The following is a 24,383-nucleotide window of genomic DNA, read 5'->3' on the forward strand; positions in this document are numbered from 1 at the left end:
GACCACAGGGGGTGGAGGTGAACAATTCCCACTTGACTCCTGGCCAAGTTGAGAATCAGACATAAATAAATGATTATGTTTCCAGCCACTGCATTTTGGGAAAGTTTGTTACATAGCAATAGATAACTGTGCAACAGGGCCTGGATGCAGTCTATGGCCACAGAGTAGAATAAAATCCTCTGGCCTGTCATTTAATAACATTTTCTACCCCAATAAGATAGCCACCTCTGGGCAGTACGCCACCATACAAGGTAAGAAGCACAGTTTATGCTTTCCAATCTATTTTCACTCCAAGCTAACTCAAAGTAAAACATACGCATAAAATGGTTTAAATTAATCTGAACCTGAAGTGAGTACTCTGCATTCATCTTGTTAAATTTCCCCTTCCCGCATCCCAGAAAGCCCTGCCCTCAGCCCAAGAGTGTCTACACCACGTCTCCTCTCCTCTGTGACACGTCTGAGCCGGCTGCCTGCCTGTCCCTTGCTTCCTCTGCCACCTGTGATCACTCCCATTTCTGAACTTATCAGAATTCTCTAAGTTGCCTAAAGGGGGGGTGATACACATTATCACCCCCATAACGTAAGGGGAGGTTTTCTTCTCTGTTAAGTCCAGGCTTCTCATGTGGTTGTATGATATGCTTTGGGTCTGTTTCAACAGGTAACAGTGGCAGAGAGAAGAGCTGGGTTCTACTCTCATTTTGCCATTGACTGGCTGTGGGACCTTGGGCAAAACCCTTTCCTTTTCTGGGTTACAAATACTCTATTAATAAAGTAAGGAGGGGGAATAGTTCAGAGGCTCTTGACCTAAGTCCATGGATGGGCAAAATTGTGTGTGTGTGTGTGTGTGTGTGTGTGCGTAAACACATACATGTGCATTTTTATAGGAAGCACATCCAGAGCATATACCAGACTCTCAAAGGGGTATGTGATACAGAAAAGATTAAGAACCCCTGGGTTAGGTGACCCTCCAGTTCCTACGTCCATGTGGGGGTCTTCCACCTGACATTTAAGGAGACGTGAGTCCTGAAATTCAGCTTGTCTCTTGCTCTTTCACTTCTCTCCTAGCTGTTTTGATAACACTGAAGTGTTTGAAAGCAGCAAAACTCGATCTATTTGGCTTGTGAAGCTGGTGTGTCTGAAGTCAGCTAATACCTCCCGGGATCTGGAAACAAAGCCCCAGCTCCTGCCTGCACATCAGCGTGTATTGCCTTGTTGCAATCAGACTCCTATTCAAGCTGTCAAGCCAAAATGAAGACACTTCCCAATTAGATCCTCAACTTGCCTCTAAAGTTGGAATTCTCAAATCCGAGTTCACTGTTTTCTAATGTTTCTGACTTTGTGCCCTTTCCTTCCTCTTCGCACAGATGAAGCAAAAAGAACAGTAGGCAAGAGTCTTGGCCCTGGATTCGGTCCACCTGAGTTCAAATCCCAGCACTACCACTTGCTAGCTATTTAACCTAGAGGAAGGCACTAAGTTTCCAGTTTCCTCCTCGGTAAATAGAGGTGATAATACCTATCCTGTAGAGTGATTATGAGAATTAAATCAGAGAATCTGTGGAAGAGGCTTAGCATATAGTAAATGCTCAATAAATATTAACAAGTATTATGATTAGGATTTTTCATTTATAAAAGCAATAGAGTAATAATTATCATGCAATCTGGCTTCATGGGATATTTGTATAAAGGATCTTTGGCGCCCTAAAAAAGGTAAACCTCACAGGCTAAATGTCCCCCATTTCTTACACCTCCCAAGCCCAGATCAGGCTCCAAGTAAGATCTTCTGGGCTCATAACACAGCACATTTCCAAGGCCCAAAGGCACCTGCGGGCCACCTGCTTACTTGCTGTGCTGGAGGTACTGTCTGTTTTCCAGTCTCCTCTTCTTAGCTCTGCCCTTGGGGGAAAGACGCTTTTCCTGGGGCCACTCTCATAGACTCCAAACTCCACTTTCCCTGGCAGGTGCTGTGAGTGCCGAATTGGGACTGTGATCTCCAAGTCTGGAATTAAAGGGAAAAGAGATAAGCTTTAAGGCACCAGGATGCCATTTACAAAACTGCTGGGCTGCTCTCTCTCCACGCACCTCCTCCACCCGAATCTGGAGGGTGCCTGGAGGGGAGGGGAGGGGGAAGGAGGAGGAGAAAGGGAGGGGGGAGAGGGTGGGGGTCCTGTCCAATTCAGCACTGAAACTCCACAGACTACTGTGTGGCAACTGTTGACAGAAAGTTGGGGTGGAGGAATGTTAGAAAGGGCAGAGAAATGCTTTTGCATCAGGTAGAAGAAAGAACATGTGATTAGGGAAAGATCCGGGGCCCCAGCTCTGCCACTCACCAGCTGTGGAGCTTGAGTTAAGTCAGTCGACCCCTCTGAATTACTTCCCTTTCTGAGGAGGGGTTGCAAATGCCATTGATTGTAATAATAGCTTATCCTGTGCATCACGCAGAGTTCTAAGAGCTTCCGTATTTTTAGCTCCTTGAATCCTCCCGAAACCCATGAAATAAATACTATTGTCAACATTCTCAATAGAAACTAAGGTACAGAAAAGTGAAGTAGCGTGTCCCATGTCCCTGTCACACAGTTGGTAAGGGGGACAGCTGGGATTTGAACCCAGGCTCCAAAGTCCAGGCCCTTAATCACTACTCAGACTGCCTCTCAATCCCTTAGTAAGTGATGGATGAAAGGTGGGTGGTCCACAATGACAGCAATGATCCAGAGAGTTCACGAAAGGAAATCCATCAGGCCCATGAAAGATTTGGTGACTTGCACAGCTCATCAGTGGTTTGAGACCCCACAGATTCATAAGGGTAGATTATCCCTTTGCCCTGCAAAGCGTTAACCTAACCTCTTTACTGGCTTAGCCCTGCCCAGTGGTTGGTCTTTCTTCCTCCCTAGATTTCCACCCCTGGGTGCTATGAGCAGGGAACAACTCCAGCTGACAAGTGGAACAAAACATCTGTGCGGGCCCAAACCAGCTTCCTTTCCAGGGAAGTGTGAGAGCCAGGTGATCTCCTGTCACAGGGCTCCCCTTGAGGCCCTGGACCTTCCCAAGCCCTGGGGCAGGGCCTCTGCGAAGAGGTGTAAGTGCGGGGGGGGGGGGGACTTTTGGGGACATGTGGTCTCATTCTCAAGGAACCACTTTCTCCTCGCCTCTCCTCTGCTAGGGATGGGTGTGGCAGGAAGTTCAGGGAGCGCAGCGGCAGGGGTGGCTCCGCTTGCCAAAGCCAGAGGTCTGCCAAGAAGGGTAAACGGGTAAACAAGCGCAGGTGCGAGGACAGGGTAGACCAAGTGTGCTCAACATTCTGCATGGAGAATATTAAAACAGTGGACTGCTGGTTTGCATGAGCTCGAGCTTTCCTCATCCTAGAGACTTTGGTTCCAAGCGTAGTGTCTGGTCCTAGTAGTAACCCAGCTTTCCAGGTCTCAGTGGAACACAGATCTTTTTCATGTCCTTGGGCTCTCTTGCTTACAATTGAGCAGTGAGTGGAAGCACCCACCCAAGCTTGGAAGCACTCGGGTGGAGACTAGCCAGTGTACCCACACGTGGGTGTGAGCCCATGGTGGCTCAGAGCCCAAACAGGTGACACTGTTTTCCCCCCCCAGCTTTGACCGAGCTGTTTAACAACAGTCTCCTAAAGGGAGGTTCCTGTCTGCTTAATTCACTTCAATGAAGCAATTTTCGACTCTGAACAGTTCGAGGAGGAAGGAAAGTAAAATACACAGGAAAAAAGTTGGGAGTCAACAGTTCAAAAAATCAAGTAGAGCCAGTCTAAGTGTCTACAAAATCCGGATATTCTTTGAACAAAGGGACACTGCCAGGAAAAGTAATTATCATCACTATACCGCATAGTACTTTTGCCAAAGTGCATTCACATGTGTTACTATTCCTCCCTTGAACTTTGCTACTCCGTGAAGCAGATAAGCTGGGTGTAAGCACAGATGAGGAAACTGAGGCACAGAGTGGTTAAAGGAAAAGGCCTGGATCATGAAGTGATTCAGTGACAAAGCAGGGATCAGAACCCAGGCCTCCTGGGACCCAGCCTGCTTCTCCAGGTCCCGCCGTGCAGTGGCCACAGACACGCCCAGAACACGAATACTGATATTCTCCTCCACAGGGCCAGGCCGTTCAGCAAGTCGGGAGTCAGCCAGCCCTCCTCTGATTTCCTACACCATCAGCGCTCTGCACCGTCTCAGCGAGAGGAAAACAACTCCCCAGGGCTGAAGAAATACTGGCAAGTTATTATGAACAATCTGTTACTTTTTAATCGTCCCTGGTCTTTTAACTCAAATTAAAGAAAAATCACCATTGTTTTTCTTTTCTAAGGCAAATGAGGTTTCCAAATGAATAGAGTCAGTCCTTGAGTGGAGTGGCCTCCATTCCTGGAAAAGGTCCTTCAAGCAGAAATGCCATTCATCGGCCCTAATTTTCCTATAGGTCAATGTTATCCTGTGTCGACAGTTTTCAAACTTTTTTTGTTTTTTGTGAAGCAGGATTCTTTCCTCTAGTGAAAACAGAAGCTCAGTATAGGAAACGGAGTTTTTAAAAAGGAGCTGCAATGGTTGAAGCAGAGTAAGTGGCCCCAAACCCTGTTCCAATCTAAATCTACTCCCCTACCCCATCCCCAACTGCGCCCCAGTTCCTACCTGCTACCCCCTACAAGGATGGATGCAGCAGCACTGGAGCACCTGAGTGTGAAAATCCCCAGAATAGGCAATTTCAAGTTAGAATGTACTAAATACACAATCGAGTTTTATGCAAAGATCTAGTATATCATATTCACTCAACCGTAAATGATGCCTTCTCTTTGGCAGACGCTCTGATGACCTTGGGCCTCACCAGGCAGTACAGGGTCCAACTTGCAACTGCCTGAGCTTTCTCTGGGAGCCGGATTACAAGCACCCGTCTCCCAGCAGGCCTCACCCAAAGACACGGGAGCTGGTGTCTAAATGCCCCGCGGGAGGGATAACTCTTCCAGAGCGCTCTCCATTGACCCCCAGCATCTCTGGGGAGATGAAGCTGCAGTCTCCATGGTGCTAACTGCACGCTGCTGGCCGCCTTTCCTTCCTCTCTCACTTCCCACCCGCTCCTGTGTTCTCTAGGATCACCTCCCATATCAGCTCAAATCCTTGTCAGGAAAGAAAAAGTTCTAGAAATGGATAGTGTTCATGGCTGTAAGATATTTTGAGTGTACTCAATGCCACCAAATTGTACATTTTCATGCAAATAGGAAATTTTATCTTATGTACATTTTACCAAAATAAAAAACAAAAATGTAGGGAGACTCTTGGTGCTGATGGACAGAACACTCTCCCCATGTGGGCTACTTGCGGCCCCCAGCCGTTCTTGTTCAGTGTCAAATTATACATAGTTTAATCTTTTTTTTTTTTTTTTTTTTGCGGTACGCGGGCCTCTCACTGCTGTGGCCTCTCCCGTTGCGGAGCACAGGCTCCGGACGCGCAGGCTCAGCGGCCATGGCTCACGGGCCCAGCCGCTCCGCGGCACGTGGGATCCTCCCGGACCGCGGCACGAACCCATGACCCCTGCATCGGCAGGCGGACTGTCAACCACTGCGCCACCAGGGAAGCCCAGTTTAATCTTTTAATAGTTATGACATTAATTAAAACCCTTTATGTAAAAAGTAAAAATACTTAACCCTTCACCACCACCACCCCCAAATCCTGGTCAGGGGTCTGCTTCTTGAAGAGTAGGGTAGCAGGGAAGGTAGGGCATCTAACCCATGTTCCTTTGGAAAACTTTAGACATGGACCATTCTAATCTAGACTAGAGCCACTGGTGGGTATCACTTATTCGGAGCCTGATTAGCCTTGAGTGAACTTTGTAAAATGTGTCAAAAGCCACGATTCCAGGCCTGGCCCCTGGATGGTGAGTCCCAGCTCAGCGCACTCTCCCTGGGAAGCCCTGGCTAAGAGGATGCCAGCTGATGTGTGGGTGGTTTTTAGAGTGCCTCCATGTGCTGGGCACTGTGCCTGACCCCAGTTATGCCCTAACTCATTGAATCTGCAGAGCGACTCTCCTGGACGGGCACTTCTATTCGTGTATGCCCTAACTCACTGAATCTGCAGAGCGACTCTCCTGGACGGGCACTTCTATTCGTGCCATTTTGCAGATGACGACTGAGGCCCAGGCAGGTGAAGTGTCTTGCCCACGGCTCCCAGCAAGTTAGGGGTGAACAGTGAGCAGGAACTTGACCTCAACCCTGCTGGCCCCAGGGCCCATGCCTGCAACCCTCTACTCCTCGGCATGCATGTTTGTCTTGCTTCCATCTCTCCAGTGGGCCCAGGTGGAGCCTGGGAGGGTGGTACGTGTGTGATGACACCAGTGGCTCGGTTCTGGAGCCCAGGCTGCTGAGCACACACGGCTCCAACACTACGACTCACCGGCCTCCAAACACCACGTGCCCCACCAAATCGCAATTTTCTTGATACTACCTATATTTAAAAGCTTGAAATGTTTCATTCAGTCAAGGCTTCTATTGACCTCTGGGTTCATGTGCTCTGGTTTTAAAAAGCACCTCAGCCCTCTACCACCTAGAACTCTATTGTCTGACCCTAGGATGACTGCAGCTCTTGAAACAGCTTTTCTCCCTTCTCTCCTTTTTCCTCCTCTCAAATAGAAGGCAGACAAGTATAAGGGTGGGTAGTAGCAGCATACATTTAAAACTCAGTCACCCAGGCAGGAGTCTGAGGATGACCCCTCTGACTTTCTACCACGGTTGTATCCTCTTTAGCCCTCTTTTTTCAAAAAGTCAAAATCAATAATATTCACTAGGCTGTATTGCTTGCAAAACACTGTGCTAGGCATTGCGGGACAGGCTGTAGCTGGGAAAACCAGACCTACACAAATAAAAGACTAACTCATGAGCTACCAGATGGTGAAGATTGCATCTTACAGGTGTAAGATTTGTATTTGGCTGGGTGCCTGGTGCTCAGTAAGTATCTGTGGAATGAATGAATGGTGTCACCAAACGTTTCACTCAAACCAACCACTCCAACAGAGATTTCTTGGGTTCCACCAACGTACTGTGCTACGTGCTGGGGATTCAGCAGAGCACAAAACAGACAAGTTCTTGTCCTTGCAGAGCTTATGCAGGTGGTGGTGGCAGGTTTGGGGGGAGAAGGGGTGTGGAAAATAACCATGAGAATAGAAACATAATTCCGGTCTGTGATTTGTGAGAAGAGGGTGAGCAATGGCACAGGAGGTGAGTCGTGGAGGGCTACTCTGGAGAGAATGGCCTAACTCTGAAGGATGAAAAAGAGCCAGTGGGTAAGGATGTGGGGAAAGAAGTGGAGTGGGCACAGCAAGTGCAAAGGCCCTGGGCAGAATGCCCTTGGCATGACAGAGCAACAAAAAGCAGTCCATTGCAACTGGAACACAGGGTGTGGGGGAAAGTGGAGGATGAGCTCAGGCATCACATCACGCAGGGCCTTGTAGGTCACAATGAAGAGTGTGATTTTACTCTTGGGACAAGAGCCCCCAAGGGTTTTGAGCAAGAGAGTGACATCATCTGATTTTTATTTTTGAAAGGTTGTTGACTACAGTTTGTAGGATTAACTGTAGAGGAATAAGAATGGACACAGGGAGACAATTGAAGAGGCTTCTGCATTAATCCAGGAAGAGATGGTGGTGGCTTGGATGCAGCTGTGGCATGGAAGGTCGTCAGAAATGATAACATGTACTTTGGATGCAGAACTTCTGGGAATTGCTGATGGTTTGAAGGAATGAAGTAATAACAACCAGAGGCAACAGAAAAGAAGTGCCAGGTGGACGGAAGGGATACTAGGTTCTATAGATGCTCAAATGAAGAAGGAGTACAATGGCCAGGAGTGGTCCAGGAAGGCTTCACTGAGAAGGGGCTGTCAGGGCTGGGTCTCCCAGCGCCAGTAGTTTCATACAGGTGAGGAGGGAGAGGCACGAGCAAGGGGCCTGTGGCAGGAAGAGGTCCTGTTTGAAGACCAGGGTATTACCACACTGACCAGGTTCATGGGAAGTCAGGCCGTTGATGGCAGCTGGAGACAAACTATAGAAGTTATGCACCAGCGTAGTTCTTTACGCAATGGAGCGCCATTCAAGATCTGAATGCCTCTGAAAGTCTTTTCTTGCCAGCTCTTCTTGGTATAAGGCTGGCCAGTGTAAATAACAGAGACCCACCATGGCAGAGGCTCTCAGTGAGGATATGCAGTGCGGGCAAATGCCCATTCCTTGCTCAGGGGTGGTGGTGCCACATGGGTAGCACCTGGGGGAGGGAGGGTCAAGGGGGACAGAGGGGCCCGGTCCTCGGTGAGCACAACTGGAATCCATGGCCCTGCTATTGGGCCCCCACCACACACGGCAGGAGCCCTGCTGCACCTGAGACCGGGGCTTCCAAAGCAGCGTTTGGTGTGGACACTGATGACGCAGTGCCCTGCTTGAATCAGAAACAGACACTATGTGAATGGGATTTTCTCTTTTCTCTGCTCAAAAAAAAGTGTCTTCCTAAATGCCAAGGGGAGAGTCAGGTGCCTGGGGAGAAAGCATTATCATCCTCTTTCATGGGAGGAGGGATGCAGAGTTCAAGCCTTCCTTTCATTCATTTGCTGACATGCCTTATGTGCCAGGTACTAGATTTATAGAATTAACAAGACAAAGCCGTTGCCCCAAAAGACCTCACAGCCTAGTGGGGGACCCAGATCTATAGACAGGTGACAGGTGCTGGGCAAGCATTCTGCCCACTCAGGCCCCAGCAGAAAGGAGAGTCAAGGACAACAGACCACAGCAAAGTCCCAAAGCATGCAGCATCCCCAGGAAGCCACATACCTGTCTGCTTTCCTGATTTTTGCTTCTCTCTCTGTCTTCGGGTGATGCTATCTCTTAGCCGCTTAAGATTTTCCTGGAAAAAAATTTAGTTTATTTTAAAAATATACCCCAGAATTATACCCTCTGGGCATTAGAGTTTCTTTCTGATTTTATGACATTTGCAAGATATATCACATTGCAATAACATTTCCAACGTGCAGACAAGGCTGGAGCGCATTTGCAATCGGCTCCCAGAGAAATCCAAGCCCTCTTAGAAGTTGTGCCTGAAGAGAAGACATCTTGTCCACAGCAAAGTATTTCCCCTCCTCTCTGGTTCTCAGCTCTTTCCCAGCCTTATAACCTACCACCCACTTTGCACGCCCCTTAGAAAAGCCTGTCTTCTACTTGCTTACAAGCTCTCCACCTACATTCCTACCTCTGAGACTGTGTCCTCACACATTCCCCTGACCCTGAGGGTCATGGATTCCATGACTTCACTCCAAGCCTGGGTCAAGGCCCACCTTCTAAGCGCCCCCTCCCATAATGCTCCAGTCCTTATTGCTGCCCATGCCATCTGCTACTGGGCTACACTGCCTTACCCTGTGTGTGTGTGTGAGTGTGCGCACGCGTGCGCACGTGTGGTCTCTTCAGAGGTACTGTGAGCTCTCGAAGGGCAAGAGACCAGGTCTCGGACCTTTCTGTAATCCTGCAGTCTGGTCTATCGCAGTCATTCAATAAATGTTGAACAGACATGTGAGGGTCAAGATTTGTTGCTATTTTAATCAATAAATAACAATCAGCTTGAAGTTAAGTGTCTGAGCAGTCTAGGGAAATGCCCCAGGGACCAACATCCAGACCATCTGGTTGGAGCACAAGGTTCCCGTGAGGGAGCCACGGAGGCAGGACTGAAAGGTTGGTTGGGTTGTGACTGCAGCTGAGAGACTGAGCTTGGTCAGTCTCTGACCAAGCAAATGTTCTCAGGCCCAGTCACAGGTGTACAGTTACAGCAATACACAAGACAGCCACGGACCCAGCCCTCCTCCACTGTCTAGCAGAGAAACAGACATAAAACAAAGTCCATCTGGAGCCAGTTACCTGCTGGAAACGAAAGGACTCAGACCGCTTCTTCTGGTTGAGCTGCCACTCTTTGAAGTGGAGCACGGCCTCATCCACGTTGACGATGCCCAGCTTCACCTGCTCCTGGAGGGTAATAAGCTGCCGCTGGCCTGGAGTTTTCATCCCAGCAAATGGGTCATACATGCTTGACTGTGGCCTGTCCCTCCAGGGTCTGACAGGTGGCTCTGGAAAGGATGGAGAAACTCAGCTTGACAGCGGCGCCGCTGGGGAGAGCTGACTGGATGAGTGGGGTTAATGAGGCTGGCCATGGGCTCAAGAGGATGTGTCTCAAAAGAACAGTTACATATGGAACCAAGAAAAGGGAGATATGACATGGAATCAGAGAGAGGGAAGCAGCTAATAATTTCAAATCCTGTTACACTAAAGTAGACAAGGCCACACCATTTTAGGAAGTAAGGCATCCACGGAGTGAGTCACCGTGAATTACTGAGAAGCCTTTAGACCAGCCTTTCTCAACCTTGGCACTATTGACATTGTAAACTAGATAATTCTTTGTTGGTGTTGTGTAGCTGTCTTGTACACTGTAGGATGTTTAGCCTCATCCCTGGCTTCTGCCCACTTGATGGCAAGAGCATCCCCTTCCGCAGTTGTGACAATAAAAAATGTCCCAGACATTGCCAAATGTCCTCTGGCCGGTTGGGGGGTGGGGAGTGGAGGAGAAATCACCCCCAATTGAGAACCACTGATTTAGACTAAAATCCACTCCAGAAGAGAATATACAGGCAAGTCTAACCAGGCTGCTTCTCCCAGCACCACTTCCAGCCCTCCCCATCCCCCCTGCCTCCAAGCAGCATGGGGCACAGTGATTGTGGACCGACGGGTATGAACTGCCTGAGGAGACTGGAGTGCTAACAGAATCATGACCCAGTCCAATATCACCAGGTAAAAATTAGGTTCTGGGTCCCAGCTGACTCTCCTTGGGTTGTTCATGTGCCAACCTCTCCTCCGTATTAAAAACTTATAGTTCTCTGCTTTGGATACTCTAGGGAAGTATGAAGCCAACTCCTCTCTCTCTAGGCTCTGTGACTCCACTAAGTTCTGTGGGAAGAAAGAGCTACTTGAAGAGGTGATGGGGCCACTGGAGCATATGAAAACGACTTGACATTTCACTGCTCATTTCCTGTAGGGGGCTATCTTTGATTCTAAATTTCTCCAGCAGGACCCCATGTGAGCATTGTGATTCAGGGAGACGGTATGAAGGAAAAAGAGAGATGATTTCACCAGTGGGTATTGAAAAAGCTTCAAAGAAGCTAATGTATCATTCTTACCAACCATTTACTCATCTGTCTACACACACTCACATAACTTTCTCCCAGGTTTGCCCTCTTCCAGGCTGTCTTTAATTGTGTTGGGAGTTGGAGTGTGGGGACAAAAAAAAAAAATGCAAAAGCCAATCAGTTCCAATCTCCTACCACCAAAGCCCTTAGGGAAGTTTTCAAACGCTTAGATGGTGTCATAGTTCCTTTTCAGAAGAATCATCAATGGGATAATACTGAATGCCTCTGTTTAGCACAAGGAAATTCATCAAGAACAAAAGAATACTTATCTCTTCAAGCTTCCTTAAAAGGTCTTTGGAAAAGAAAGAAAAATGTCACCCAGTGGCAAGCAAAATGTCTCAAATAAAAGTTGAATTAAAGTATAGTTTAGCTAATACAGATAGGGTAGGTAAATAGCACGGTAGGGCTGCATCACCAGGTAAAGATTGGGTGCTGGGCTGCCCACTTTCATCCTGTTGGTATCAGTCTCAATGTTTAAATTGTACTTTAGTGTGCTGTTACAGACACTTTCTAAGGTATTGATGTCGTTGGTATGATCAATTAGTACAGTGTTCTAAGGCACCCCAATCTCTTCTCCTCTCCCATTACCATCAGTACAGCTCCACTTCAGGTATCTCTTGGACCTCTCTGTTTTTCAAGGATAAGGAGCTGTTACACCTGGAAATCACTGAAACATGAACACTTCCACCACCCAGAAGTTCAGGTCATACAAAAGGAAGCTGAGGACATCTGCTTACCTTTCCTGATGCTCTCTGAAGTAACGTAGAAATTCTCAGGCCGCTCTTGACTTTTTTCTGCAAAAACTATGAGATAAAGAGTATTCTAAGTAAAGCCAAATAAAATCTCTTTCTAAAAGGCTTTATAATATTTTATACATTTACCAAAAAAATTACCAAAATCTTGTACAAAAAAATAATAATAATGGATCACAACTTGGACCACTGTATGCAGTTCTATAAACCAAAACTTTAGGAGGCAACCAATGAGCAGAAGCTATAGGGATTGTGAAAGGAAGACAGACCAAACCAACAAGGTCTCAAACCAGAAAGAGCCAGTCAGAGGACATGATCAGCATTTACGAGATCATTAAAGAAAAGGGTAAGGTGAACAAGATTACCCTTTTCCGGATCCTTGAATACTGAAGCAAGCCGTGGAACACCTTGAAGTTTGAGAATAAAAGGAAGTGCCACTTCACATGTCAACAAGTGCCATAAGACAGAACTCAGAGCAGTGGAACAGGTGAAATATGCGCAAGGCTCCAAGGGGACTTAGATGAAGTCAGTCATGCACAAGAGACTTGTAGGGGGGACTTCCCTGGTGGCGCAGTGGTTGGGAGTCCACCTGCCAATGCAGGGGACGTGGGTTCGAGCCCTGGTCCGGGGGGAGCCCACATGCCGCGGAGCAGCTGGGCCTGTGCGCCACGGTTATTGAGCCTGCACTCTGGAGCCTGCGAGCCACAACTGCTGAGCCCGCATGCCACAACTGCTGAGGCCCGCGCGTGCCTAGGGCTCGTGCTCCGCGGCAGGAGAGGCCACCACAATGAGAGGCCCGCACACCGCGACGAGGAGGGGCCCCTGCTCGCCACAGCTAGAGGGGGCTCGTGCGCAGCGGCGAGGACCCAATGCAGGCAAAAATAAAAAAGATATAAATAAATAAATTTATTAAAAAAAAAAAAAAGATTTGTAGGGAAAACTGGGAAATGACAAGCGTTCACTCAGTGGTAGGACTGCATAGTGATTAAGTCTCCCTGGGCTCTGCACACGACTCCCTGGGTTCAAATCCTGCTCTGCCATTTATGAGCCATACAACCTAAGACAAGAGGCTTGACCTCTTCTAAGAGCCTCAGTTTTCTGATATGTAGAATGAGGATAATAATTGTACCCTCCTCTTTGTGGGGATTACACGAGTTAATACATGGAAAGTGCTGAGAATAGGGCCTGGCACATGTAAGCACTCCATGTTAACTTTTATTATTCACATCTAAACCTTGAGATTGATGCCAATAAGACAGCAATACCTTGGCTTGCTAGTTAACACAAGGGATGTCTACTCAGTGCTTTCCAGTTTATAAAATAGTTCCTCATGTATTATTCCATCTGACCCTCACAATAAGGCTCTGCAGAGTATTACTATGCAGCATTGTATACATATATTATTATGATACCCATTTTATAGATGAGGATACTAAGGCCAAAGAGGGTGAAATGACTTACCCAATGTTCCATACTGTACAGCTGAAAAATGTAAGAGCTGAGACTTGAACCCAGGTGTCCTGGACTCCAAACCATTGCCCTTTTTGTCATCTCCTGCCCCTCTCCTTTCCTTTCCTCCTCACAGTTTCCTAGCAAGTCCATCAAGGCTCTTTAGGAACCACCTATGCCCCTCCCAACTGAACTTCCCACAATGAGCCAGACCATCAACACCCTCTCCCCACCCCCTGCCATTTAGGCAGTATCAATATATATTTGCAAGCTTCTTCATTTGGGTTCCCTTAGAAGCAGACCTGGGGGACTTCCCTGGTGGTGCAGTGGTTAAGAATCCGCTTGCCAGTGCAGGGGACATGGGTTTGATCCCTGGTCCAGGAAGATCTCACATGCCGCTGAGCAACTAAGCCTGTGCGCCACAGCTACTGAGCCTGTGCACTAGAACCCACGAGCCACAACTACTGAGCCTGTGTGCCACAATTACTGAAGCCCGCGCACCTAGAGCCCATGCTCTGCAATGAGAAGTCCATGCACTGCAATGAAGACCCAACGCAGCCAAAAATAAATAAGTAAATTAATTAATTAAAAAAAAAAAGAACTCTGGAAAAAATGTCTCTTAAAAAAAAAAAAAAGAAGCAGACCTGGGGACAGTGATCCAAGTACATGTAGACTATGTGAGAGGTGATGGAGGTAAGACAGGGAAGTGGATAAAGCAATAAATGGTTGGTTATCCAGTAAGTCACCATGATGGGCAAGCTGGGGAGCTCTGGAAAGCAATGTAGAGCATGCACCCCAGAGTTCTCCCAGTAAAGGGGCAAGTAAGCTAGGGTACTCAGCCAACAACTCTACTCAGTCAGTGGTTGAGGGCTGCATCCAGGGGTGATAATCCCCCAACTCTTCCAGCCTGTCCTGCCAGAGAAAGCCATCAGGCTAAAAGACACAGGTTCTAACAGGCAGGGTCCATCCAGGGGGCACAAAAACATAAAGAGCTGGGGAGATGTGAGCAGGACACTGACAGTGTCTGCTACACACGCCAAAGGAGATGCCATCCAAGGGATGGCAACATGAGCACTGATGGCACTAGGCAATACATAATATCCCCCCACTGTATTTCTACCCAATTTAAGGTTGCCAGATTTAACAAACCAAAACCAAAACTGAAAAAAAGAGTGCACTATTTGGGACACACTTACACTAAAAAATTATTTGCTGTTTGTCTTAAATTCATACTTAATGAGGCGTGCTGTACTTTATTTGACAAGCCCAGCCCCACTACCTGGAGCTCTGGTTGAGGGCTATCTTCCCCAGTTTATAATCTTTGCCATACCTTCCACAACCTGCTTATACTATTAAAAATGGAATGGAGGGACTTCCCTGGTGGCACAGTGGTTAAGAATCCTCCTGCCAATGCAGGGGACACAGGTTCGAGCCCTGGTCCGGGAAGATCCCACATGCCACAGAGCAACTAAGCCCATGCGCCACAACTATTGAGCCTGCACTCTAGAGCCCATGAGCCACAACTACTGAGCCTGCGTGCCACATCTACTGAAGCTCAGGTGCCTAGAGCCCGTGCTCTGCAATGAGAGAAACCACCGCAATGAGGAGCCCGCGTACCGCAATGAGTAGCCCCCACTCGCCAAAACTAGAGAAAGCCTGCACACAGCAACAAAGACCCAACGCGGCCAAATATAAATAAATAAATAAGTAAATAAATTTATTTTAAAAAAATGGAATGGAGGTCAAGCGCACAGATCTGGCAATTCCTATACTCTTACAGTACTTGTAATCATATTAATAAAATCAGGTCCTGAAAGATAGTGAAACTGACAATGCTATCAGCATCTCACTAATGTCCCAGGGATCACTATGGGTCAAAACCCAATTATCACCAACTTTTATCAATGTACGAAGGTAGACAGCATAGCATTGTGGCTGAAAGCCAAGGTTGTGGAGTCAGATTCCTTGAGTTCAAATCCTGGCTCTGCTACTTGGTAATCAAGTGACCTCTGTAAGCCTCAAAAATGAGGGCTTACATTTTCCTCATCTGTAAAATGGGGATGATAATGGTCCTTACCTAATAGATTATTATGACATATTCCAAATAGAGCAGTCTTGGTAGATTTCAATAAATGTTAACCATTAAAAAATAATAATAATAATAATGAGAGTTTCAGGAGATAAAAGTTTACCAGGGATCTTGCCATTTGGAGTAGAGGGACATCTTGTTTATCTCTGTCTTCACACTATGCATAAATTCCTCCAGGAAGGCCAGAACTGAATCTGACCACTGCCCCTAGTCTAGTTCCAGAATCTGCCCCAAGCTCTGACTCTGTCTCCTGGGGCTGGTTGGAGACCATTCAGAAGGGCATGGTCTTGAGCAATGGTTCAGGAGGTAGAGGATCCAGGGAATTCCTGCTGAGAGGCTCTGAAGACCCCACTGTGCATCATTGCCTGCCACACTTGCCTTTAGAAATGTATGGTTCATTGTCAGACAGCTGGTGAGTGCCAGAAGCACTGGCCTCTGGCCTGGGCACTGGGACAGGGGGCCTGTTGGCCAAGTCCACAGAAGAGGCCTCATCATCATCCACTGTGTGATAAACATCTTCTTCCTGATCGAGGTGATGTACCTCCCTCTCCAAACTGGACATTCCCACGCTGTCGCCTAGAAACAGAGAGAAAGGTGACTGAAAGCTATTGTCAAACCCTGGGACCCCCAGGTCATACAGCCAGCTGCCCTGGGACCCAGCTCTGCACATCAGCAAGCTGGCCACCTCCACATTAGGTAGGGCCTGGCAGCCAACCAGGCCGGGGGCCAGCCCCACCTACCTGCACACTCACAGTAGTTGGCCCTGCCACAACAGAAAGGCCCATGGGGCACCACTAGAACACATAGCTCTGGTGACCAGAGGGGAGTGTGCTACTGGGCCCCACAGACATCTGCTACATAAGGCCACCACTCTAAGATTGGGAAACATCGCCAAGCTACCTAATACACAAAAATTAAAAGAGAGAATTAGGCAAAATGAGGGACAGAGAAATATATTCTAAATGAAGGAACAAGAAAAACCCCAGAAGAACTAAGCAAAATGAAGATAAGCAATCTACTTGATAAAGAGTTCAAGATAATGATCATAAAGATGTTCAATGAACTTGGGAGAGGAATGGATGAACACAGTGAGAAGCTTAAGAAAGAGCTCGAAAATTTAAGGATCCAAGCAGATCTGAAGGATACAATAACTGAAATTTTTAAATACACCAGAAGGAATTAATAGTAGATGAGATAATACAGAGGAACAGGTCATTGAACTGGAAGACAGAATAGTGGAAATCACTCAAGCTGAACAGAAAAGAAGAAAAGTTTTTTGGATCTCTGAAGGAGAAAAGAGAGCAAAAGGGGCAGAGAACATATCTGAGGAAATAACAGATGAAAACTTCCCTAACCTGGGAAAGGAAACAGACATTCAGGTCCAGGATACACAGAGAGTCCCAAACAAGATCAACCCAAAAAGGTCCACACCAAGACACATTGTAATTAAAATGGCAAAAATTAAAGATAAAGGGAGGGGCTTCCCTGGTGGCGCAGTGGTTGAGAGTCCGCCTGCCGATGCAGGGGACACGGGCTCGTGCCCCGGTCCGGAAAGATCCCACGTGCCGCGGAGCGGCTGGGCCCATGAGCCATGGCCACTGAGCCTGCGCGTCCGGAGCCTGTGCTCCGCAACGGGAGAGGCCACAACAGTGAGAGGCCCGCATAACGCAAAAAAAAAAAAAAAAGCTAAAGGGAAAATATTAAAAGCAGCAAGGGAAAGGCAACTAGTTACGTATAAGGGAACTCCCATAAGAATACCAGGTGCCCTTTAGCAGAAACTGTGCAGGCCAGAAGGGAGTGATATCATATTTAACGTGATAAACATAAGCTTATAACCAAGAATACTCTACCCAGAAAGGATATCATTCATATTTGAAGGAGAGATAAAGAGTTTTACAGACAAGCAAAAGCTAAAAAAATTCAGCACCATTAAGCTGGCTTTGCAGAAAGTGTTAAAGGGAATTCTCTAAGCAGAAAAGAAAATACCACAACTAGAAATACGAAAATGAAAACAAGAAAAATCTCATTGATAAAGGCAAATATACAGTAAATATACAGATCAACCACTTATAAAGCTAGTAGGAGGGTTAAAAGACAAAAATATTAAAATCACCTATATCCACAATAACTAGCTGAGGGATACACAAAACAGAAAGATGGGGCTTCCCTGGTGGCGCAGTGGTTGAGAATCTGCCTGCTAATGCAGGGGACAAGGGTTCGAGCCCTGGTCCGGGAGGACCCCACATGCCGCGGAGCAACTAAGCCCATGTGCCACAACTACTGAGCCTGTGAGCCACAACTACTGAAGCCTGCACACCTAGAGCCCATGCTTTGCAACAAGAGAGGCCACTGCAATGAGAAGCCCGTGCACCGCAATGAAGAGTAGCTCCTGCTTGCCGCAAGTAGAGAAAGCCCGTGCACAGCAATGAAGACCCAACGCAGCCAAAGAAAAATAAATAAAATAAATTAAAAAAAAAAAAGAATCCGGCTGCCAATGCAGGGGACATGGGTTCGAGCTCTGGTCTGGGAAGATCCCACATACCACAGAGCAACTAAGCCCACGAGCCACAACTACTGAGCCCACATGCCACAACTACTGAAGCCCTCGTGCCTAGAGCCCGTGCTCCGCAACAAGAGAACCCACTGCAATGAGAAGCCCATGCACTGCAATGAAGAGTAGCCCCCACTCGCCGCAACTAGAGAAAGCCTGTATGCAGCAACAAAGACCCAATGCAGCCAAAAATAAAGAAATTAATTAATTAAAGAAAAAAACCTCATGGTAATCACAAACCAAAAATCTATTATAGATACATACAAAAAAAGAGAAAGGAATCCAAACATAACACTAAAGATAGTCATCAAATCACAAGGAAACAGGAAAAGAAGAAAGGAACCAAAAAGAGATATTAAAAACCAACCAGAAAACATTAACAAAATGGCAATAAGCACATACCTACCAAAAAATTGCTTTAACTGTAAATGGACTAATTGTTCCAATCAAAAGACATAGAGTGGGGCTTCCCTGGTGGCGCAGTGGTTGAGAGTCCACCTGCCGATGCAGGGGATGCGGGTTTGTGCCCCGGTCCAGGAAGATCTCACATGCCGCGGAGCGGCTGGGCCCGTGAGCCATGGCCATTGAGCCTGCGCATCCGGAGCCTGTGCTCCACAACGGGAGAGGCCACGACAGTGAGAGGCCCGCGTACCGCAAAAAAAAAAAAAAAAAAAAAAAAGACATAGAGTGGCTGAATACATCTATGATGCCAGCATCACCCTGATACCCAAAGCAGACAAAGACATCAAAAAAAAGAAAATGACAGGCCAATATCCTTGATGAACATAGATGCAAAATTGTCCTCAACCAAATATTAGCAAAGGGAATTCAACAATGCATTAAAAGGATCATGCCCCATGATGAAGTGGGATTTAATCCCAGGGATGCAAAAATGACTCAATATCTGCAAATCAATGAATGTGATACATCATATAACAAATTAAAGAATGAATGCCATAAGATCATTTCAATGGATACAGAGAAAGCTTTCGACAAAATTCAACATCCATTTATGATCTCAGCATAGTGGGTATAGAGGGAACACACCTCAACATAATAAAGGCCATAGATAACAATCCCGCAGCTAACATCATACACAATGGTGAAAAGCTGAAAACATTTCTGTTAAGATCAGGAACAACATAGTATTGGAAGTCCTAGCCATAGTAATCATACAAGAAAAAGAAATAACAGGGACTTCCCTGGCGGCACAGTGGTTAAGAGTCCACCTGCCAATGCAGGGGACACGGTTCGATTCCTGGTCTGGGAAGATCCCATGTGCCACAGAGCAACTAAGCCCATGCGCTATGACTACTGAGCCTGACTCTAGAGCCCATGAGCCACAACTACTGAGTCCATGTGCCACAACTACTGAAGCCCATGTGCCTAGAGCCTGTGTTCCGCAGCAAGACAAGCCACCACAATGAGAAGCCTGTTCACCGCAATGAAGAGTAGCCCCCACTCGCCACAACTAGAGAAAGCCCGCACGTGGCAACAAAAACCCAACACGGCTAAAAATAAATTAATTTAAAAAAAAGAAATAAAAGGAATCCAAATCAGAAAGGAAAGAGAAAAATGGTCACTGTTTGCAGATAACATGATACTGTATATAGGAAATCCTAAAGATGCCATCAAAAAACTACTAGAACTTGTGGCGCTTCCCTGGTGGTGCAGTGGTTGAGAATCCTCCTGCCAATGCAGGGGACACGGGTTTGATCCCTTGTCCGGGAAGATCCCACATGCCACAGAGCAACTAAGCCCGTGCACCACAACTACTGAGCCTGTGCTCTAGAGCCCGTGAGCCACAACTACTGAGCCTGCGTGCCGCAACTACTGAAGCCCACGTGCCTAGAGCCCATGTTCCACAACGAGAGAAGCCACCATAATGAGAAGCCCACGTACTGCAACGAAGAGTAGCCCCCACTCGCCACTACTAGAGAAAGCCCGCGCACAGCAACAAAGACCCAACACAGCCAAAAAAACCCACAAAAAACTGTTAGAACTAGTAAATGAATTCAGTTAAGTTGCAGAATACAAAATTAACATACAGAAATCTGTTGTGTTCACTAATAATAAACTATAAGAAACAGAAATTAAGAAAAAAATCCCAATTATAATTGCATCAAAAAGAATAAAATACCTAGGAATAAATCTAACCAAAGAGGTGAAAGACCTGTACTCTGAACATTATAAGACATTTATGAAAGAAACTGAAGACAACACAAATAAATGGAAAGATATACCACATTCGTGAATTGGAAGAATTAATATTGTTAAAATGACCATACTACCCAAAGAAAACTATGGATTCAATGCAATCTCTATCAAAATACGAATGCATTTTTCACAGAACTAGGACAAATAATTCTAAAATGTGTATGGAAACACAAAAGACCCCAAATAGCCAAAGCAATCTTGAGAAAGAAGAACAAAGCTGAAAGTATCATACTCTCTGATTTCAAACTATACTATAAAGCTATAGTAATCAAAACAGTATAGTATTGGCATAAAAATGGACTACTGTAGATCAATGAAAACAAATAGAAAGCCCAGAAATAAACTCATGCTTATATGATCAATTAATTTATGACAAAGGAGCCAAGAATACATGGGAGGCAAAGACAATCTCTTCATAAATAGTGGGAAAACTGGACAACATATATATAATCACTCTCCAATACAACCTTGACTTAATAATACCTGTGTATGTTCCCCTATGTTCTCCTCCTTCACCAGAAAGTAAAGTCTCTTGAGGGTATTGATTATATCTTATTTTCCTTTGTGTCCCCTAGCCCAACAACTAAAATAGTGCTTTGCTCATAGTAGGTACTCATTAAATTTTGGTCAAATAAAAATAAACAAGTGTATTTAAAAAGAAATTTTGCTAAAGGCAACTTGTTTACCCAAAGCAGTGGCTCCAGTGGTGGGAACTTCTGGCTTACTTGTAATAGGCTGATGGGGGAGCTCGTGGGAATAGAGTGCCTTCAAGCACACCATGTGGCATGTACATGGCAGCCCATTCCTTCAGTGGAGCAACCCTCATAGGGAGCCAGGCAATAACTTACATTTATTTCTCTTTCCCTCTTTTTGCTTCCCTGCTCACTGCTGCAACTTACCTTCTAAAAACTTGCGGATCATAGAATCCTTAGTGGTCCGAGAGAAACCGTCTCTGGGCATCGGATTAGATGTACTGGCCTGAAGCATTTCAACATCTAGAAGGAAAAGGAGACTAAGAGTTTATATGTTGTTCTTCCACACAGACAAGGACATTTTATAAGTGGATATACAAGGTTTGACAAATCAAGAGATTCAAGAATTCATTAAACCATCCATCCATCTAATCACCCATGCATCCATAGGTCCATGCATGCATCCATACATCCAATTAACTACCTACTCAATAAGGACACCCAGTAAATATGGGGTATAAAGGAGAGCAACATTTACAACCTTCAGGCCCTTTCCTAGACCACAGGACTCAAAAGGTATAGATATGCTCATTTGTGTTCGAAAGAATTAGCTTAATTTTTAAATATATAACTGTAGTCTTTATAACAGCAAAAAAACCCACAAAACGACAACAACAAATAATTGGAGGCAGAAACAACAAAGAATAGATAAATTGTAATTTATTTAAACAATGAACCATTTTCAACAGTTAAAAAGGATGTATGGGAGCCACTCTATCAACATAGTACCATCTCAAAAACATAACAACCAGAACTCTATTTTTAGGTCATTCATGTAATTGGTCATTTATAAGGAAGAAGCACATAGACCTTTGGTTTTTCACTATTAAGCATAAACCCATGGGAACCAAAACTGTGTGTGAAAACTATTCAATTGCCACAGCAGATTCTACTAAAACCTTAGTAACCAACATTACTTTACGTTACTTTGTGACTCTGAAGTATGCATTTTGGGAGCAAAATTTCAGCCTTGTGTTAAAAGCAGAACTTTGATAATATCAAGAGGTTGCGTTCAGTAAGGCATATCACACAGTTACTGGGGACTTGTTTGCTTAGGCAAAATATGTAGTTTGAAGTTGAATAGTATACTTTGAGAAAAAAAATCATTTGAATTTAATCAGTATACACAGATATACTGTTCCTACTACTTTGATCTTTGGGGACCAGTTAAATACAGTCTGGTGAATTTGTATGAAATATTTATATTTATATTACATTTTCCAAGCATATTAATTGAAAAGAGGTCATGGTCGTAAAGTTATGTTAAGGATAATGAACTTCACATGACATAATCCTAGTTTTGAAACAAAATATCTGTATGTACATAGAAAAAAAGCCTGAAAGGCAATACATCAAAACGTATATAGTGGCTATTTCTGAAGTAGTATGGATAGGTCATGGACATTTCAGACCATGGACATTTTATTTTCTATTTTACACTTTTCTTTGTCTTCCAAATTATCCATAGTGGCTTCTGTTGCATTCATATATGAGAAAAACCCTATCAGCACTTTTTTAAAAGGCCTAGGTAATTATGATCAAGTATGTACAATTAGATTCCCAAAGCAAAAATAATTTCAGGTTATTAAAAAAAATTATGGCTCACCTGTCAATTACCAGATTACTGATTTTCTAATTATAAAACATACTAATTTTTAAAAAATTTATTTATTTCTTTATGTATTTATTTTTGCCTGCATTGGGTCTTCCTTGCTGCGCGCGGGCTTCCCGTAAGTTGCGGCAAGTGCGGGCTACTCTTCGTTGCGGTGCACAGGCTTCTCATCGCGGTGGCTTCTCTTGTTGCGGAGCACGGGCTCTAGGCGCGTGGGCTTCAGTAGCTGTGGCACGCGGGCTTCAGCAGTTTTGGCTCGCGGGCTCTAGACTGCAGGGTCAGTAGTTGTGGCGCACGGGCTTAGCTGTTCCGCAGCATGTGGGATCTTCCTGGACCAGGGATCAAACCTGTGTCCCCTGCATTGGCAGGCAGATTCTTAACCACTGTGCCACCAGGGAAGTCCATACTAATTTTTAAACTTTCCAGTGACCAGATATTACATTATTACATAGCATAGCTCTTACCCGACCTTGTTTCAAACTTTGACAATCTTTTAATAATCTAAATATAAATTTTGTGACCATAAAACAAAACAAAACACAATGTTGAGTGAAAAAGTTGCAGGCTGGTGTTTGCAGTATATAAAGTATTTTATATAAAGTAGTTTTCAGTATATAAAGTACTTTATATAAAGTTTTAAGGTCTATAAAATGATACTATATGTAGTTTATGAATTCATAAATATCTAGGAAACATATGAAAACATGCTGAAATGCTGGAAAGGATAAATGTTGAGTTCATGGTAGGGGTTACCTCTGGGAGGGAGGGAGGACAATCAGGTTCCAGAGGGGGTTCATAGGGGGCTATAATATGTAATTTTTTAAAAAAAGATCTGAGACAAAAGAAAAAAAAACACATTCTTGATGAATCAGAATCTTTAAGAAATGCAACATTTTTGAAAATTAATATGCTACCTTTTGCCCCCAAAAGGGGAAAATAAGATTCTATTTTTGTATTTTCCTGTATATGCAAAAAAGAAACTCTGGAAGGAGATATAAGAAATTAAGATCAATGGTTTCCTGGGAACTAGAAAGATGACAGACAAGGACCAGAGAAAGGTTTTTTTCACTGTTCATCTTTTTATATTCTAGTTTTTCTATCCTATTGAAAAAATAAAGGAAAGAAATGCAGAGCTCTGATCATGTTTTCGTTACCTTAAATATTATCCAAAAAAAGGGAAGATAAAGCAATTCCCTTTTTCTACCTTTTCAGTTTAATGTTTCTTGAAATGTGTGTAGTGGAGACATTACATTGAATATAATGTACCTTGATACCCTCTGGTCCAGAGCCCTGTAATTCCAAATGAGTAAACTGTTAATTCAGTGAACTTCTCTTGTCAACACTGAATTCTTTAAAGTAAACCGTAGGGAGATTAGGGTGACTGTACTGATCCTGAAACACACCTAGAAGTGTTTTAATTTTAAAAATAAATTTCTGGGACTTCCCTGGTGGTCCAGTGGGTAAGACTCTGAGCTCCCAATGCAGAGGGCCCGGGTTCGATCCCTGGTCTGGGAACTAGATCCCACATGCATGCCGCAACTAAGAAGTCCACATGCTGCAACTAAAGATCCCACATGCCGCAACTAAGACCCGGCACAGCCAAAATAAATAAATAAATAAATATTAAAAAAAATTTTCTAAGAACTCACAATTCATTCCTTAAAAATTCAAGACCAGAAAAATGCCACTTATTTGAGATTTCTATTTAAATTGTTTAATTGTGGTTTTATGGGACATGTTTCTCATGGAGTTAGAAAATT

The 24,383-nt window shown here is 45.0% G+C and overlaps 1 protein-coding gene across 5 annotated transcripts in view; it reads right to left on the minus strand.

Moving 5' to 3' along the window:
- Nucleotides 1-24,383, minus strand: part of PIK3AP1 (phosphoinositide-3-kinase adaptor protein 1) — a 119,211-nt gene that overhangs the window by 15,186 nt on the left and 79,642 nt on the right. For all 5 annotated transcript variants that reach the window (XM_029244738.1, XM_029244739.1, XM_029244737.1 and 2 more), the window contains 6 exons: nt 21,159-21,254; nt 15,870-16,067; nt 11,939-12,004; nt 9,883-10,088; nt 8,809-8,881; nt 1,841-1,996 (listed from right to left, as the gene is read on the minus strand). In XM_029244738.1, coding sequence (XP_029100571.1) covers nt 1,841-1,996; nt 8,809-8,881; nt 9,883-10,088; nt 11,939-12,004; nt 15,870-16,067; nt 21,159-21,254 — 795 coding nt within the window. The remainder of the gene's footprint in view (nt 1-1,840; nt 1,997-8,808; nt 8,882-9,882; nt 10,089-11,938; nt 12,005-15,869; nt 16,068-21,158; nt 21,255-24,383) is intronic.

This window comes from Monodon monoceros, unplaced genomic scaffold, assembly GCF_005190385.1.
Source record: "Monodon monoceros isolate NGI ecotype Baffin Bay Population unplaced genomic scaffold, NGI_Narwhal_1 Super_Scaffold_4, whole genome shotgun sequence".
Classification (NCBI taxonomy): Eukaryota; Metazoa; Chordata; class Mammalia; order Artiodactyla; family Monodontidae; genus Monodon; species Monodon monoceros.